Below are 17,859 nucleotides of genomic sequence, written 5' to 3' on the forward strand. Positions count from 1 at the left end.
AGATATTACTAATGCTGTCTCATAACTTCATACCTAGAAAGAGTAAGAGTTTTGGGTCCCCACTGGGACAGGCTACTAGGGCTCACCCTTAAACCAACAAATTGCACATTTACCCAGTTTTGTCTGAGGTACTTGAGGGCCTCGTGTGGTTTTAGGTCTGGGACGTGGACGACGAGGTCTTTTTGATGTTTTGGTAGTAGCTAAAGAAAGAAAAGACTTATGTTATTCTATATCTTATGGCTCTGGGTACTGAGGAGAGGTTTTTCTAAAACCTGTTAGTTTTTTAAAAGTTCTGTGAAACTGTAGTCTAAAATTTTCACTCTTTTTATGCCAACGCATCATTGAGGGTCAAGTTACTTATTCAAGGCATGAAAATTAGCACTTGTAATCCGATACTCACAGAAGTCCCTCTCTGAGGGAGAAATGAGAAGGAAGACTCAATTCTGGTGCAAGGGAAGGGGAGGTTAGGGTCATACTAAGGAAAAGGTTTACAATTAAAATTTCAGATTTGAAAAACTTCCTATTTGTCAAATTGGTAATAAAACACATCATTACTTAAAACATCAGCAAAGAAGCAAACATACCATGCAAATAGTTTTTTGTTTTTTGTTTTTTTAAATCTAGAAATGTAGAAGATGTGCAAAGGAACTTAAGAGTAGCTGTTATTGCTCATCAGCCTGGAGAAAAAAAGAGATCCAAATTTGTTTTCAACTCAACTTTAACACGGAACACTGTTCAACAAAGCACAAATCAATGTGATAATTTCAAATGCACCACGTGGCAGGTAAATCTTTTGAAGTAAGCACATGCCTGCTCTCATAAAAACAACAGGACACTTTTTTAAAGAGGCCTCAGCACTCTTCAGATGCAGGAAGTGATTGAATCTCAATAAAGGATGATGATGTCGTTTTGTGAAAGAAGAAAAGCACATGATGAGGATGGAGACTGAATGGACTGCACCAGGAGCAACAAAAGCGCTAGGAGAGAGGCACAGAGTCATTACCTAGTGTGGTCCCAGATGTCTCAGGTGGAAAAGTGACGGGTTCAAGGTCTGTAACAGGAACTGAATAAACAAGAGAGAGGTTTTTTTTTTTTTTTTTAAACAAAGTATGAATAGCTACAACATTCATGTCAAAATGAATCTTGTCAGTGTAATACTACCTCTAGAATACTTTTTAAAATTTCTGAATGAAGGATGTTATGGACTGAATTGCATCCTCTCAAAATTCATATGTTGAGGTCCTAAGTCCCAGTGTGACTGTGTTTGGAGCTAGGGCCTTTAAAGATGCAGTTAAGCTTAAATGAGGTCATAAGAATGGGACCAGAAGCCAGTAGGACTGCTGTCCTTATAAGAAGAGGGAGAGACATAGGGAAGCTTTCACACACAGAGAAGCCCATATGAAGACACAAGCCAAGGAGGAAGGCTCCAGGACATATTAAACCCGCTGATGCCTTGACCTTAGACTTCCAGCCTCAAGAGCTTTTGTCTAAGCCACCCAGTCCGTGGTATTTTGTTATGGCAGCCCCGGAAGACTAACAGAAAGGGAAACCAATTGTTGTGCTCACACTTGGCCAAACTGGAGTTAGGGACTTCTTCATCTCATGAGATAGCCATTACCTTTGGTCTCTGTTTAGCTGCCCAAGAGGGAAACAGTTCTTGTAATTAGTGCTTGATTATCTGCATCTGCGCTGGTAGACTTTAGGACGTTCTTAGGTATTTAGTAAATATGTTTCTAACAACCTTCAAAAAGCATGTGAAAAACTAACCTGTACTTTTGTGGATGCTGAATAAAGAAACTGTCCACTAAGTTATCAAATTATGGTTGCAGAAAAAGTTCCTAAATAACGAAGCAACCATTACACAAATGGCCCAAAACGGCTCTGATAATATTGCTGAGAACTCAGTTCTGGAAAGATCTTGTGATTTCTCTCCAAAGAAGACTGGATAAGGGGCAGCCACTTAATCCATGGATCCAGTAAAGCACCTGTCCACTCTCAGCACAGGGAAAACTATCCCAGTGTGAGAAGAAGAGATATTATGATGCTCATTAAGAAGAATACTAGTTTTATCCAACCTCGCATGGTGTTGTTCAAATGCATCATCCCCAACACAAATGCTTTCTTTATCACATAGTAAAAGCAGGATCTCTGCTCCCTCTGGTTGCCTCCACACAAAGAACTTATCTTTGTTCACTCTCACTTACCCACTTGTGCAAATTCTAATGTGACATCAAGACCCAAACTTCTTCTCTGCTCTACTGAAGCCCACTGATTTTCAACTTTTTAAAGATCTGCCATACAAGTATGAGATGAAAGAATTTGGGTTCCCTCCACCAACAACTAGGGAAGAACTATAGATCCAAAGTACCCATTTTGGATTACACACTGCCCATTAAAAAAGCCTCTCTATAACAAATCTATACTTAACGTTTGTGTACCTAAGAAAAATCTTGAATTTGCAAAAACACTCTGCACTGTTCTCATTCTCTAGGAGGTTCACATAGGAAAAATGTGCTCAACTAGTCTGCAGACTGAGAAGCAAGCCTGTCTCTTACTACCCAGACTTGGAGAGAAGATTATGTATCTTCCAAACAAGAACTCCTTGCCAGCTCTGAAGGCACAAGGATTCTTCATAGTTTCCTCACTAGGAGGTAAATAGGTTTCCGTTTTCAACCAGTGGCAGGCTACCATGCTCCTTAAGTCAAGAACCCTTTTGTTTTGCTTTTTGTCTGGTATAACCTCCACTGCATCTGGACATGAAGCAGTTTTAAGTTCGTATTGTGAATGACATGTCTATTGGGATGTTTTGGGAAGTAGAAAAAGATAAACTTGTTACTTTAAAGCTTATGCTTCTGAAAATCACAGGTTTTTGAAAAAACCTTCAAGCTTTCCAAAGCTTGATAGATTTTCTTCAGTTTCAAGAGATGGATCTGTCTAGGGTGAAAATTTTGCCCTGACTATGTGATTATATCTTCCTTTGTTATTGATGATACTTTGGGGAAAAAGCTGATACATAAAATGAAGGTAACAATTCAGATGGTCAAGATATGTATTTTTATCACATTCTCCTAGACTGCATTAAAAAGATTTGAGTCATTTCTAAACTATGGTGGAGAGTAAGGGGGTGTCAGATTCAACTTAAGGATGAGGCTTACTATTTAAACTTATTAGCCTTGATCACATTACCTGGTAGACAATTCACTACAAACATAGCACAGAAATGTTAAAATAATAACAACAACAACAAAACAGGCAGATAAAAAAGGCAGGTGTACAAAGGATGTATAAAGGAACTTCAGTGTCACAGCCTGGTTAGCAAAGATCAGGATCAGGCGCTCTAATAAATACATGAAATTTACCTAAACAGAGAACTCTGGTTGAGCTAAAAACATAAACTGGCATGAAAAAAATTTTTAAATATGTTACAGGATAGGAAGATATCCCAAACTAGATCCAGGTGTGGCTCTCTTTAGAACCAGAGGTAACTTGTTTTATGTATGTTTTTCTCACAAGATAAAGAATGTAACTAAATGGCAACAGAGTAGAATGAGCAGAAGTTGGACAGTGAGTAAAAACAGCTCTTGCTAAAGGTCAGAAAGTGACATTACCGAATGCTGTCTCCGGAGCCTCTTTTATAGGAGTAACTGGTTCAAAGACTATAGCAGGAACTGACCAAAAATAACAATAAAAAAGAAATGTTAAACCTTTATACAGTCTCAGAGGGGTATGATTTATCTGCACTCAGTTCAGTTCAGTCGCTCTGTCGAGTCTGACTCTTTGCGACCCCATGGACTGCAGCACGCCGGGCCTCCCTGTCCATCACCAACTCCCACAGCCTGCTCAAACTCATGTCCATCGAGTCGGTGATGCCATCCAACCATCTCATCCTCTGTTGTCCCCTTCTCCTCCTGCCTTCAATCTTTCCCAGCACTCAGGTACCAGTTTATCACTCAGGAAGGATTGTCTTTGTAATCAGATAACTGTCCCTGAAAAGTGCCTGTGAAATTTCTCATTCTGTGATGATCCTAGTCTAGGTATCAAAGTAGACTGTGCCCACCTTGCTAAAACTGATCTTTGGAAAGAAACCGCAAGCTTTGCCCAACTGGAGTACTTCAGAGAGCAAGATAAAGGGCAGCCATTCAGTCTGTGGTTTAGCTGTATCCTCTGTCACATGCCTGGGGAAAGCCTGCCATACGGATTTCACATGAAACTCAAACTCCTAAGCCCAGCGGTGAAAAACCCTTTTCAACTGGCCCTATGAGCCCATTCAGTATAACAGCAGCTTCAGTATAATGTTCTGATCAGCACTTGGAAGCCTGACAGAGGAGCCTCTGTCTCCTCTCACTGGTCTGTAGACATTCTGCCTTTCTGAACTTCTTCGTTCCCTGCTCCCTAGCCATCCAAATCTATCACAGTTTGAATGCTCAAGCCCTTCTTAACTACTCTGGCCCACTCTGATTGTTTCTTTAAATTACACGTTGACAAACTATGGCCCAGAGGCCAAATCTTGCCCATAGCTTGCTTTCATACAGCCTGTTTCCATTTTTAAATGGTTGTAAGAAAAAGGGAAATAGATATCAGAGACTACCGGGGCCACAAAGCCCCCAGTATTTACTAAATTGTTCTTTATAGAAAATACTACCAACTCCTACCTGGATCTGTACTATGACTTATACAAGCTAGACAGTTACCAAGAAATAATCTATTTGCCCAAGTATATGTTTGTGGCACTGCTGTTTCAGTCTACTACACACATTCAATATATAAAGGATGAATAGCATCGAATGATAAGCCAATGAAACAGACATTCAGAGAGAAGATTCTAATTCACAAAAAGGAAGGGATTCAGATACCACCTAAGACTCATCCAACTATGCTCTGCCTGCCTACTGTGGGGTGAAAGCGGCTGCTGATCCCGACTTGCCCCTTCACTTTCTCTAGACTCCACAGGGATGGGCTCCAGGATTCCTTCAGGACTCAGTGTGGTTTTAGATTTGGGATGGGGATGATGAATTCATTGAGGCACTTTGGGAGCTAAAGGAAGCAAACTTCAGGTTAATAGAGTGGTTTGAATTCCAGAAGCTGTGGATAGGATTATACCTGCTATAATTTCTTGAGTTTCAGGAAATTTTTCTTTTGACTTTGAAATATTTGTCACTGTTTTTGATTATCGCCTCTATTTATCAATTACATTACTATGAAAAACAAAAATCACATAGAAATATTAGTTGATATATCAAGGAGATCCTCAAAAGTGATTTCTAAATGAAAAAAAGTTCCAAAAACCTACAGTGTTATGGTGATGGTGGGAGAGGGGTAGGGTGACTTTATACTAATGATGGGACACATAATTTCAATTTACTGGCCTTGGGCATATTTTCTATTTCACTCCTTACTGAACAAAAGACCATATCATTGCCTAAAATGACAACATAAAATCACACAGGTTGTAAAAATGTAAAAATTTAGGTCTGGGCAAGAATTACATCACGCCATAACAGTTGTGACAATGTACTTGCTTGGATCAAGGACAGACACCCCACTTGCAACCCCACTGATTGTGTTTGAAACTCAGTAACACAGAATGTGATTAAAAGGTTACATGGGGATGAGATGCTACAAATTCAAACCCATTGCCTTAAGCATATATATACTAATCTAAGTTCATACTTGACTGTCTCAGTAACAAATGACTTGTTTTAAGACTCCAATATATTAAGAAATAATTGAATGACAATAGAGAATGACAAGAGTCTTGTGAAGCAGGAGAAGCTGAGGTTATGATGGTGATGAAATGGGCTTCAAATGAGCAGAAGCAGATGCTGATGGACATGGTGGATTATTACCTACTGTTGTTTCTGGAGCTTCGGTCCTAAGACTGACTGGTTCAGGGATTGTGGCAGGAACTGATCAAAAGTAATAAAAGAAATCAAAGAGATTTTTGTGAATGCATGAAATGTCAGAAAGTTCATCTTACCAGTAAAAATAATGCTTTGAAGGGGGGAGAGGGAGGGAAAGGATGGATTACACAGAAAGTTAACATAAAAGGCAGGAATTATAGGGATGGGACGTGAGAGGTGGAGGCAATGTGGAGTAGGGGGTCACACCAGGGTCTCTCCACCACACACAGAACAGACAGCCAAAAAGAAGCTGAGACCATATCCCCTAAGAGACTAAGTCCTTAATGAAAACAGTGGCTTTTAATAAACAAAGGATCAACCTCTCAGCTTGTGATATCATATTAAATTAGGTTATCTTCAGTTCTAAGAACAGAAAAAGCATGGTCCTGTGTAGAAATAGGGATCACTGAAGCCCACTGAATCAAATTTCAGCTCTCGAGTAGACATTCTAGTCCCCTTTAGTTCATTCTATGGGTACAGTCAAGGGAATGTGTGAATAAGTCATCTTCTATCTCGTCACCAGCTTCATTCAGCACATTTCCTGTTTTCAGCCTTTGTCTCCTCAACCTTCCACTCATCCAAATTCTGTTCTGATATTTCTCCTAATTATCCTGGATTTCTTTCTGTTCCAAATATTTACATTTCCAGCACATAGCATTTGTACTATTTGAGAAATTATTTTACATTTGTATACACACTGCCTTATGTTATTTTCTATCTTTTTACACAGGAACAGCTTTTGTTTACATATATACAAACAGCTTTTGTTTACAAAATAATTGGGAAATAAAACAGAATTACTACTTCTGATGTGTCTCACAGTTGCTAATACAGTTACAGGGATGTGGAAGGGATTAATAATAAGAGTAGCTTTCACTCTTAAGAGATATGTAAGACATGTACTAATTATGTGCACAGAATTCAGGGTTCCAACTGGGGTAGAATGTTTGGACTCCTTAAGCCAGAAATCACATATTTACCCAGTTTAGTCTGAGGTACTTCTGGATGGGGCGTGGTTTTAGGTTTGGGACGCGGACGACGGGGTCTCTTAGTTGTTGGAGCTGAAGGAAGAAAATCTAGGATTAATATAGTTCTGATGGCTCCATTAACTCTGAATAGAATGATATAACCAGACTCTATGCTTTCTAAAATTTATCCGTTTCTTTGAGTGGAGACAACTTTGTTACCTTAGTTTGAAATTTTCTCCTTTAACAGATTAGCAGGTTTCCTTTTATGACTAAGAATTCTCTAGAGATTAAAAATTATATTACAGTTATGTTTAAGAAATGAAGATGAGGAATTATCATTTCCTTGAAACCATCTCTAATGAGAAATCAGGCTAAACTGTGATGGTATGCAAGAAGTTCAAACCATCCTGTATTGTCCTCTTATAATTTAAAACAATTAGGTTTGGGCAAGTTTTCCACTTGATAATTTACTAGAATAATGACACAAAATTAGATGAAACATTAACAAAACAAAAGTCATGTAAATATTGAACTATAGAAAGTAAAATGCTTAAAGAAACTTCATGGTATAATAATTGACACTCTGTTGGTGGTCTAAATAAAGGATACATGGAAAATCACATTTGGACCCCAGTTCTAACAATCAGACAGTGTAAACACAGACTCAGATAGATGTGGTGCAATTACAAGCTGGGAGATGGAGTCAATAGCTGTCTCAAAGTTTATACACATTAATATTGGAAAGAAGGCCTTAGGATGACAACAAATTACGACATCATCATCTCTATAGCACCACAGATAAGTGTGAAAACGAGTAGAGAAAACACATCCTGAAGGGTATAAAGGATCATTACCTAAAGATGTCCCAGGAGTAATAGGTTCAAAGTCTGTAGCAAGAAATGATCAAAATAATAATTAAAAAAGAAATGTTAAATGCATAAGAAAAGTCACCAAGCTCTCTTGAAAATGAACTTTACCAGAGTAACATTGGTTCTACTTCCAGAAAGCAAAATTTTTAAAGTTCTGAGGTGAGGGTACAAAGGTACACGATGTTATAAAACCTCCATATAGTTACCTACAAGTGTTGCTTTTATATTACCTTATAATACAGTAGAAGACTCTGCTTAGAGAAATCTTTAGGTATCTGTCTAATAACATTATGGTTAACAATTATGAGAAAATAATGTGAAAGTATAATTTTAAACACTATATATTGGAAAACAATTAGAATCTATGTCATGATAGATCCAATTGTGGATATATTGGTAATGAATAACCAAAATAGGCAAGGCTCTTGTTTGTTGAGAGTCCACTTTGGAAAAAGGCCAAGACCTCTGTCCAAACAGAGGTCTATAAAAGAGCAAGATACAAAGGGTCATTCAGTCTGAAAAACATGTCAATGCAACTCTGCTATCAGGACAGAAAAGAGCTGACCCAGGGAGGATAGGGGAGTATCCTGCAGCTAAGCAGCTCAAATGCAATCACTGAAGTCAGGCATTCAAGGTCGTCTTCATGGACCCACTAAAAAGTAGCATCACTGTCCACAGTTTCTGAGCACCAGCCAAGTAAACATTGCTTTCCTCCTTTCTCACAATCAAGTTCTCCTTTAAGTCCTATCTTTCTTCTGTCACCCACACATATGGCACCTTCTTTCTTGTCTTTATGGTATTCCTCCTCATTCCTCCAACAAATCTACAAACTACACACATTTCAAGGTCCACATTACACTCACCGGCCCATGGATCTTTCACTTCTCTAAGAATAAACTATGTGTCTAACAGTTGGTAAAACGCAGTAAGTAAGTAAGTTGCCCATATTCCTTTCTACCCATTTATGAACAATTTCACACAAGAGCCGCATCCTCACTCAATGAAGCCAAGTCATTTGTTTTTTTCTAAACTATTCCTCACGTTGCTAATGCAGCAGTTCATCAAATAAGAGATTAACTGGACTAAATAGGTTACTCAACTAGCTAAGTTTTTGCTGAGCCAGAGTCAAAGAGAAAACATAATCGAATGGTGAGAGAAGCAAATAAAATACAAGGTACCAAGAAGGTCCTAAGAAGCATGAGCAAGTCACTCATCCTGACTAAAGCATTTGCAACTTGGGCACCATCCTGAAGGATCACAGGGTTACTAGGCATTGAGTAATTACACTCCTACCACAGCATCACATCTAACAGAGGTCCATAGGCACCAGGAACCACATATTTACCTAGTTTGGTCTGAGGTGTCTCGGGTCTTGGTGTGGTTTTATGTTTGGGACGTGGACGTGGGCGACGTGTCCTTGTTCTTTGTGATGTTTTTGGAGCTGAAGAGAAGAAACTGGTTAATGCTGTCTTATGACTTGAGAGGAAAAGGATTATTCATGGCTGCAGGTTTTCTAAAATTGTGCTAGATTTTCTTGGGTCTTGAGAAATTTGTCTCTCTGGTTTGAAATTTTTTCATCTACAGGCAAAAAAATTTGTGGGGGTGTCTGCTGACAGTTCATTTGAGAAAGAACATATAACCTTATTTTAATTATCTGAAAACTTTACTATTATTGCTAGTACCAAATTTTCAAAAAGGACCCTGATCCAAGGGAAATCAGAAGTATAACATTCTACATCACATTAGAGAGGGGTCCAGACTCTCCTGCTTTGTGTTATATTTAGAAATTAGCTGGTTTAGAAATTAATTTGGATTATACTTAGAAATTACTTGGTTTAGGCATATATATCATATCTTAAGACAACTTTTCATTGCTGGCCATAGAATTGTATCTGATGTTAATAAGGCATGCATGCTCAGTCATGTTCAACTCTTTGTGACACCATGAACTGAAGCCTGCCAGGCTCCTCTGTCCATGTAATTCCCCAGGCAAGAATATTGGAGTGGGTGCCATTTCCTTCTCCAGGGGATCTTCCCGACCCAGGGATCAAACCCGTGTATCCTGCATCCCCTGCATTGGCAGGCAAATTCTTTACCACTGAGCCACCTGGGAAGCCCTGTTTATAGGGAAGAGACTCCTAACTGTATTTGGAATCCAGCAGAACCACAGGCTCTGTAAAGTTTTAGGAAAGCTGGATAATATCGGTGATAGATATTTTGCACTAGCTTCATACAGGCTTATATTCTAACCAAGTGATCAATTTTAAACATCTTCAGTACCTTCAAAATGAAGAATATAGTTGAGTGACAAAAAAGGATGATGAAAGAAACTTGTAAAAGAGAAAACGCTTTGACTAAGATGATAATGGAATAGAGTGGACAATGAGCAGAAAATGTTCTTGCTTAAAAGACACAAAAGATCATTACCTAATGTTGTCGGAGGAGCCTCAGTTCTCAGAGTTACAGGTTCAATGTCTGTGGCAGGAACTGACCAAAAGCAATTCAATAAACAATGGAGATTTAGGAAATGTGGGAAAAGAAAGAAAATTATCTTGAAAATGAATCCTTTGAATCCTATAATGTTTAAAAAGGATTTATGAAAAACAGTATTTTTTCTGTAATAACTAGCTATACTCTGGTACCCATTTATCTCACAAATAGCTGTACCCCCTTGCACTTTGCTTCTCTATGAGGTCAATGAAAAGTGTTTTTTTTTGTGGGAGGTTTAATTATATGATTACAGCTATACTGGAAACTTGGCTCCAAAAATTCTTTTGTCTGACACAAAATTTTTAAATTACTTATTTTTAAATTTTTAAATTACGTATTTTCAAATTACTATTAAAAATCATTATGAAAACTTGTGTTAGTATTCGATAGTTTTCACCACCATTACTAATTTTTTTTTGAGAAACAGTGGCAGCAGTGAGAATTTTTAAAAATGTTCATAACCAGTCTGTTTATTGGATATTCATGACACACAGGCAAAAGATAAGCTTATGCCTTTTCTCCACAATAAAGGTGATACTCTTTCTTGCAACTTGTCCTTATTTACTCTTTTATTTCAAATGGATACTTGGGAGATAACTATTCAAGTGAGGAACAGAGATGATTAAGAAAAAAGTCTGAAAAGTAATAACTCAATTTTTTGTCTGAATAAACAGGATTCCTATAATTCTACAATATTCTGTAATGATTGAATTATGCATGGAAACAAAATTTATATTTATGACTCCTTGGTTTTAAATTACTGTCTCTATTTTTAATTAAGTCCAGAAAATTAAATGTAAAATTAGAAATATCTTATCACCAAATCTCTGTAACACAGCATAGAGTAATTGTAAGCCACATTTGAAAACATCTTCTGAACTAACGGAAAACACGGTATCCAGAAGTGAAGGAAAGGGAGGACTACAAGGCAAAACAATATTCAAAGCTGACAGCCCTCAAACAAAAAAGGAAAATCCCTGTTTTGTTTGGAATTCAACACCACAAGATGAACTTATCAAGAGAAAGGTCCAGTTACAATGGAACAGTATGAAATCATGAAAGAAAGAACTTCTGCAAGAAAGAGATGATTACGTATTCTTTTTCAAGCCCCAATCAACTTTTTCATTGCTTCCCTCCCACATCATAAATGATACACATATAAAAGCAGAGATTTCAACAATGTCCTGGTTTGAAGGATGCACAGGAAGAGCATCTGTGACTCTTGCCAACATCAAGTGCTGCAAGCAGTCTATCTCTGAAGGTGATCAAAGAACGATTCACATTCAGGAGTAACGAGCTGAGCTGCAGATATAATACGTAATGATATGAAAAAGGTTCCTGTTGAAAATAGCAAACAGTTTTAGGGACTGAATGAAAATGGGGATGAATGACCACTGTTTACACAAGACACTACAGATAGTGACAGAGATGAGAGGGGTGAGTTCAGAGAAACGATGACCAAAAGGGAAGACATCCATCGTTACCTATGCTTGTGGACGGCGCTTCGGTCGCAGGTGTAACAGGCTCAAAAACTGCACCATAAAAAATAAACAGATATAAGTAACAAAAGTAAGGAAGGCTAGACTTTTAGATTCTCACTGATGCTTAATTCATAGGATACAGAAACTGGTTTATTCTAAGTTGATGTAAATTGCCTTCTTGATAGACTTATGTATTATGAGAGATGTTCTCTTAGGAAATTAGAATTTTCTACTAACTGGAATCTTAGGAGAAAACTTCAATTGAAAAACAATTGAATTTTCAGAACTGTTATATAGTATCTTTTTATTTGGTAGAAAATCAACTAGTAGGTACCATTTAAAATGTTAAGTTATTTTAGAGAAAGTCAATCTCCATGTGACTATAAAGGAAGAACAGAGGATCAGCCTCCCTAGTGGTTACTGCTGAAACCACTCTCAAAAACGTTCCACATAAAGAAAAGCAAGTTTTCATTACAAATACAAACTAAAAAAATAAAGCCTGAAAATGCTTTAAGAAAAATGCAATCTGTTAGATAATCAGATATAAAATTTTGTCTGTTGTTTAGTCACTAAGTCATAGAGTCCTATCCTTTTGCAACCTCATAGACGGTAGCCTGCCAGGCTCCTCTGTCCAGAGGATTTCCCAGGCAAGAATACTGGAGTGGGTTGCCATTTCCTTTTCCAGGGGATCTTCCCAACTCAGGGATTGAACCCAAGTCTCTTGCTTGGCAAGTGGATTCTTTACCACTGAGCCACGGGGGAAGCCCAGACAATCTGTTATAAAATCTACTAATTTCCCAAACATTGATTTGTTCATTTAACATATGAAATGAATAAAGTAGCCACATCAGTGTGGCTACTTTGAGAAGAATGAACAAAGAAATCATGGTATTTAGGTTGCTATGCTTTACGACATGACAAATTGTGAGCATTCTCAGCAACATCCCCAAAGAGAAAGCATCTTTAGTCAAAGCATTGGAAATTATGTTTACCGGATGTAGGTGGTGGCGTATCTGGTTTTGCTGTGGGTTTAGAAAGTAATTGCTTTGCTGGTTTTGAATCTGAAGAAAAAAGGGCTATAATTAGAGTCATGGCAGAGCTGTGAGTGTGATCAGTGTTACTTACACATTGTTTTCCTAGTGATAGATCAAAGTACTGAAAGTAGGGGTTACCCAGGCTGGATTTGAGGTACATCTGGTCTACGTGTAGTTTTAGGCCTTTTGGGTCATTTCGATGCTTAAGAGAAAGGTATTAAAAATTAGCATAATGGTTATGGCTGTAACTGTCATAATTAAGGACACATGCTCGAGCAGAGAGATTATATAAATTTAGTTACTATACAATAAAATTAATTCCTGGGGTGGAGAGGGTGAGAAATGTGTCCATTCTTACTGATTTTTCTGAAACCAAAAAGTCTTCAGGAAATGTTCAAAATATGTCTTTCAGCAAAAGTAAGGAGAACTACAATTACTTTTTTTGTATAAGTAATTTTTAAAATGACAAGTATAATAGTTATGTTTCTTTTTTTTTTTCAGTATAAAAACAGTAAGGTAGAAACTTGCTTAGTAGGAAATCAGGAAAATAATCCATAAATACTTGAAATTATACATAGTGTTACATGGTTATTGATTTCTGGAATTTTCCAAAGTAAGTCAGTGACAAATTTATTGTGACTGCTGAGAAATTATAATAATTATAATCAACATTAGGACTGAAAACAGTAAAATCAACTTGAGACTTCTAATATTCTCAAGTTACAAAGACTATGCTACTTTTATTTTGGACCCGACACCAAGAAGAATGCATGTGCCTTTGGTTACCAAAACATACTCAAAAAAATTCTTCAAAGAAATAGAAAAGCTGAAGAAGCCATTATTTCATGCAGCTTTCGGAAAGGGATAAAGTCTTACAAGTTGAACAAATAAAGCAATGAAATGGTAATCACGACACTGGAATAAAACATTGCCATTTGTTAAGTCCAGTATGAGCGCAGACGTCCCTGAGAAAGAGTAGATGGTTTTCTCAACACAAGGACACGTGATGGAAGGACAGAGGGTTTGTGGAAAACCAGGAAGTTGCGACCAAAACCACAGACCTTCCCTGAAAAAGCACACAGAATTCTTTTAGAAGTCTCCTTTCTTCAGGCTCTTCAGACCCAGAGAGGAAAGGGGAGGGAATGCATGGAACAAAACTGTGACACATGTAGAACTTCAGTCATGCCTGGGTGGAGAGCAGGAAAAGCAAAAGTGACAACCCAGGAAAGGAGTTGGGGGAGAGCAGAATTACCAATCGTGGGCACCAAGGGTTCTGGTGGTACCGTTGCAGGTTCCAGAGCTACAGAGGCAAAAAACCAAAAATACTAATTATGTCATGAAGCAGCATCTTGAGAAGGAAACATGACTCTTCCATCTTTACTTAAACTGTGTACTTTTCCTAAGTGTCATTTTCCTTTCGATTTCTCCCATTTGCCCCTCTTCTCCCTATTGCTTTCCCTCACCTCATCTGCCGTGAATATACATCTCATATAATATTTTTCTGGTGCCCTACGTTAATGATCCACTTAGAAGCCCAACTTATTGCTCTGTATACTCAATAACTACAAATAAAAATATAAATGTATTCATAAAATGTGAATGTAGAAAGCACAGATGCTTAAATATAAAAATAAACTACACTGATTCCTGCAGCCCAGCTATTTAGGTGGTGAGTGAATGATGGTTGCTCAGTCATGTCTGACTCTGCAACCCCATGGACTTTATAGCCTGGACTATATTCCATGGACTATATAGCCTGCCAGGCTCCTCTGTCCATGGAATTCTCCAGGCAAGAATAATGGGATGGGCTGCCATTTCCTTCTCCATTTAGGCGGTAGGTAGCTACTATGTCAGAAACCACCATATTCCATCTTTTGTGTTAACTGGAATCCTGAATGGCACATTTACCAGGTTTGGACTTGGGCACATCTGGACTAGGTGTAGTTTTAGGGCGGGGACGACGACCTGGCCGTTTGGTCTTTGGTGGAGCTGAAGAAAGAAAATCAGCTGGTTAATATATGAACAGTGACCCTACAAACTGACCGTCAATACTATGTGCATCTTAGAAGCATATTTAAGCCCTCTGATTTATTGCAGACATGTATCCTTCTGTTTTTCATTATCTACCCAGTTGAATGAGGTCTTGAAAAATGGAGTTGTGGGATTTCTTTTTTTTTTCCAAATATTAATAAATAACTCTTTAAGAGAGCTCTCTATTTTTCTATTTTGACTTGAAAAACTAAGAACTTTATACAGCTTGGAGAAGACAGTCTCATAAAGTTTTTGAAGATATATTATGTTCAACAGGAATAAGAGAAATTTTACTTTTATTAATAGAAGCTGCTAGGGGTAAAAACTAAAATTTATTTGGCCTAAGATTCAAAACAAAGCTTTTTCACTTAGCATTTAAAAATCTGCAAATCAGTAACATGTGTAAAATGGATTTGAATTCAGAAATTATTTCAAGTTAGGCAAGTTTTTAAGAACAAGATATAGTTTTTGAACTACAAGAATTAAAATTTCCCCCCAAAAGAATCAGGAACTCTCACACACAAATGAACATTAATGAACAAATCTATTACTGTGAGCCTGTTTAATAAAGACGCCAGCAGTCAGGAAGAGAGGAAACCAAGGTAGGTCACTCACTGCATTACCTAATGTTGTTGTTGAAGATTTAGTTTCCAGCGTTCCAGGTTCTAAGACTGCATGAAAAATGACCAAGAAGGAATCAAAATCAAAGGAAAAATGATGAACTTTATTAAATGCTAAAAATTAAATGCTTAATTTTTAAGTACTAAGTTGAGCAAACATAAATGGTGAAACTTTTATTCATATAAGAAATTGCTTTTTTTATGTAAATAGATTACTGTGTTTTTAGACAAAATGAACAAAAATACAGCTGGTCACTTAAGTTTGGAAAGAGAAGTGGAAAAAAAAAAGCATGACTCTCATTTGGAAGATGTGAATGCAATAAAGTAACGAACAGCTCATATTATGAAGGAAAATGTGGGTAATTCGGTAAGATGGCACCAGCAGAATAGTTTTGCTCTCTTGAAGAAAAAAAGCTATAAAGATTGTGGGTGAGTTTTTCTCTTTCTCTTATTTAATAAATTTCCTAGTGAAATATCAAGATATTGAGAGCTGAAAAGACCATAATGCTTTTAAAGAAAATCTACAAATGTTAAAGTTTTGAAAGCAATAAAAAACCACCTCTAAAAATGAAAGCATAAATATGTCCTGGGGAAGCCATGGTCCTCTGTGGGGAATAACCAGGTTAAAACAAGCTCAGGACACAGTCCTCAGATATAAGAAGGGACAAAAAGGAATGTGGCAAATCAAAATCAGTATGGCTGTCTCAGAGCTTCCGCTTAGTCAAGGCAGCAGAGAGCTTATCTTCCGGCAGAAACAGCTGAAATCAAGATCTGAAGGACAATGAAGAAACAATTTTTCTAAAAGTCCAAAGCTAAGGACAAACTTGAACAAAGTAAGTGTGAAAATAAGTGAATTCTTTTTCACTCACTAGAGGAAACTTCATTACCTATTGGTGACTGTGACGGTAGGAGAATCTCAGGTTCTGGGGCTGCAATAAAAGCAAGTATTATATCAAGGGAGATGCTGACAGCACCATCTAAGGTAGAAATGAAAGGTCCTTTACCATAACAAGTGTCCTCTCAGTGGAAAGCCATCAGGTGCTATTGGCTTACAAAATAAAGCTCCATCACCCCACAGCCTCTACACAGACTACAACAGAAGAAAGAATGAGTCTAATTTTTCTTGCTGATCTTTAGCTATTTTCCCCACTACAACTCCTAGTGCCCGAGGAGATATTACTTTAAAAGGAGGTCAGTGCAGCCTTTCAGAGGTCATTCACCTGCCATTTTATTTCCTTCAGGACAGTCAGATGGAAAATGGCAACAGATCCATTGGACCTGTAACCATGTCTGAGCTCTGTTAGTTTTGGATCATTTTCAGCCTGATTGGAGCTGATATTGGTTCACAAAAAAAATAAATAAATAAAACCAGGAATTGAACTTACAGTCTAAAAAGGCCACAGGTGTTCATATGGTATTCATCATATTTACTACTACTTATTGCTGGTGAACAAATTGTTTTACACATGAAACTTATTCCATTTAAATTAGCAAATCAGCAGAAGTTAGAAAGTAGTCTCCGCATTTCATGAAATGCTGAATAAATTCATTAATAATATTATCTAAATATTCTGACAGATAAACTCTCCAAGGCCATTCAGGTTGGCAGTAAGTAAATGCTGAATATAAAAAAAGCTGAACGCTGAAGAAATGATGCTTTTGAACTGTGGCGTTTGAGAAGACTCTTGAGAGTTCCTGGGACTGCAAGGAGAGCCAACCAGTCCCTCCTAAAGAAAATCAGTCCTGAATATTCACTGGAAGGACTGATGCTGAAGCTGAAACTACAATACTTTGGCCACCTCACGTGAAGAACTGACTCATTTGGAAAGACCCTGATGCTGGGAAAGATTGAAGGCGGGAGGAGAAGGGGACAACAGAGGATGAGATGGTTGGATGGCATCACTGACTCAATGGACATGAATTTGAGTAAGCTCCAGGAGTTGGTGATGGACAGGGAGGCCTGGCGTGCTGCAGTCCATGGGGTGGCAAAGAGTCAGACACAACTGAGTGACTGAACTGAACTGAAATGTTAAATATAGTTTGGTACAAAGACTATTTTTTTTTTTTTTTCAAAGAAGATGATCCAATAGCTTTCCTATTCTATAGAACAAAAAGAGTTGATTTCTTTCAAGAAGAAAATAAAAAGGAAATCAATTTTTGAAGTAGAAAACAACGTAAAGATTCTTTGACATTTTTTTCCTTACAGAAAGAAATTAATTAATCGAGTCCCTACTGAACAACTTAACAGAACTTAAATCACTGTGTACTTAGATATTTCTTAAATTACATTTACCAGGAATTATCTCTGATATTTCTGGGTGTGGGAAGTTTGGTAGAAGCAAGTAGTGATGTTTTAGCGACTAAAAGGAAAATATAATAATAAACAATTTGGATAGAGAATATTCATTTATCTGAAAGCAAGGCATAATAGCACAAGGTGTTACTGAAATGTAGCATCATTCATCA

General features: G+C 37.5%; 1 protein-coding gene across 33 annotated transcripts in view; it reads right to left on the minus strand.

Moving 5' to 3' along the window:
• ABI3BP (ABI family member 3 binding protein) overlaps positions 1-17,859 on the minus strand; it is a 274,479-nt gene that overhangs the window by 100,941 nt on the left and 155,679 nt on the right. For 22 of the 33 annotated variants that reach the window (XM_061134006.1, XM_061134020.1, XM_061134000.1 and 19 more), the window contains 14 exons: positions 16,281-16,322; positions 15,397-15,444; positions 14,651-14,731; positions 13,995-14,042; positions 12,701-12,769; positions 11,712-11,759; positions 10,165-10,224; positions 9,083-9,178; positions 7,723-7,755; positions 6,881-6,961; positions 5,847-5,906; positions 3,609-3,668; positions 1,004-1,063; positions 114-200 (listed from right to left, as the gene is read on the minus strand). The exons of 2 other annotated variants lie outside the window; for them this stretch is intronic. In XM_061134006.1, coding sequence (XP_060989989.1) covers positions 114-200; positions 1,004-1,063; positions 3,609-3,668; positions 5,847-5,906; positions 6,881-6,961; positions 7,723-7,755; positions 9,083-9,178; positions 10,165-10,224; positions 11,712-11,759; positions 12,701-12,769; positions 13,995-14,042; positions 14,651-14,731; positions 15,397-15,444; positions 16,281-16,322 — 873 coding nt within the window. The remainder of the gene's footprint in view (positions 1-113; positions 201-1,003; positions 1,064-3,608; positions 3,669-5,846; positions 5,907-6,880; positions 6,962-7,722; positions 7,756-9,082; positions 9,179-10,164; positions 10,225-11,711; positions 11,760-12,700; positions 12,770-13,994; positions 14,043-14,650; positions 14,732-15,396; positions 15,445-16,280; positions 16,323-17,859) is intronic. 9 more of the 33 variants (XM_061134017.1, XM_061134015.1, XM_061134014.1 and 6 more) reach the window with 4 other exon arrangements.

Source organism: Dama dama, chromosome 31 (assembly GCF_033118175.1).
Source record: "Dama dama isolate Ldn47 chromosome 31, ASM3311817v1, whole genome shotgun sequence".
NCBI classification, from domain to species: domain Eukaryota; kingdom Metazoa; phylum Chordata; class Mammalia; order Artiodactyla; family Cervidae; genus Dama; species Dama dama.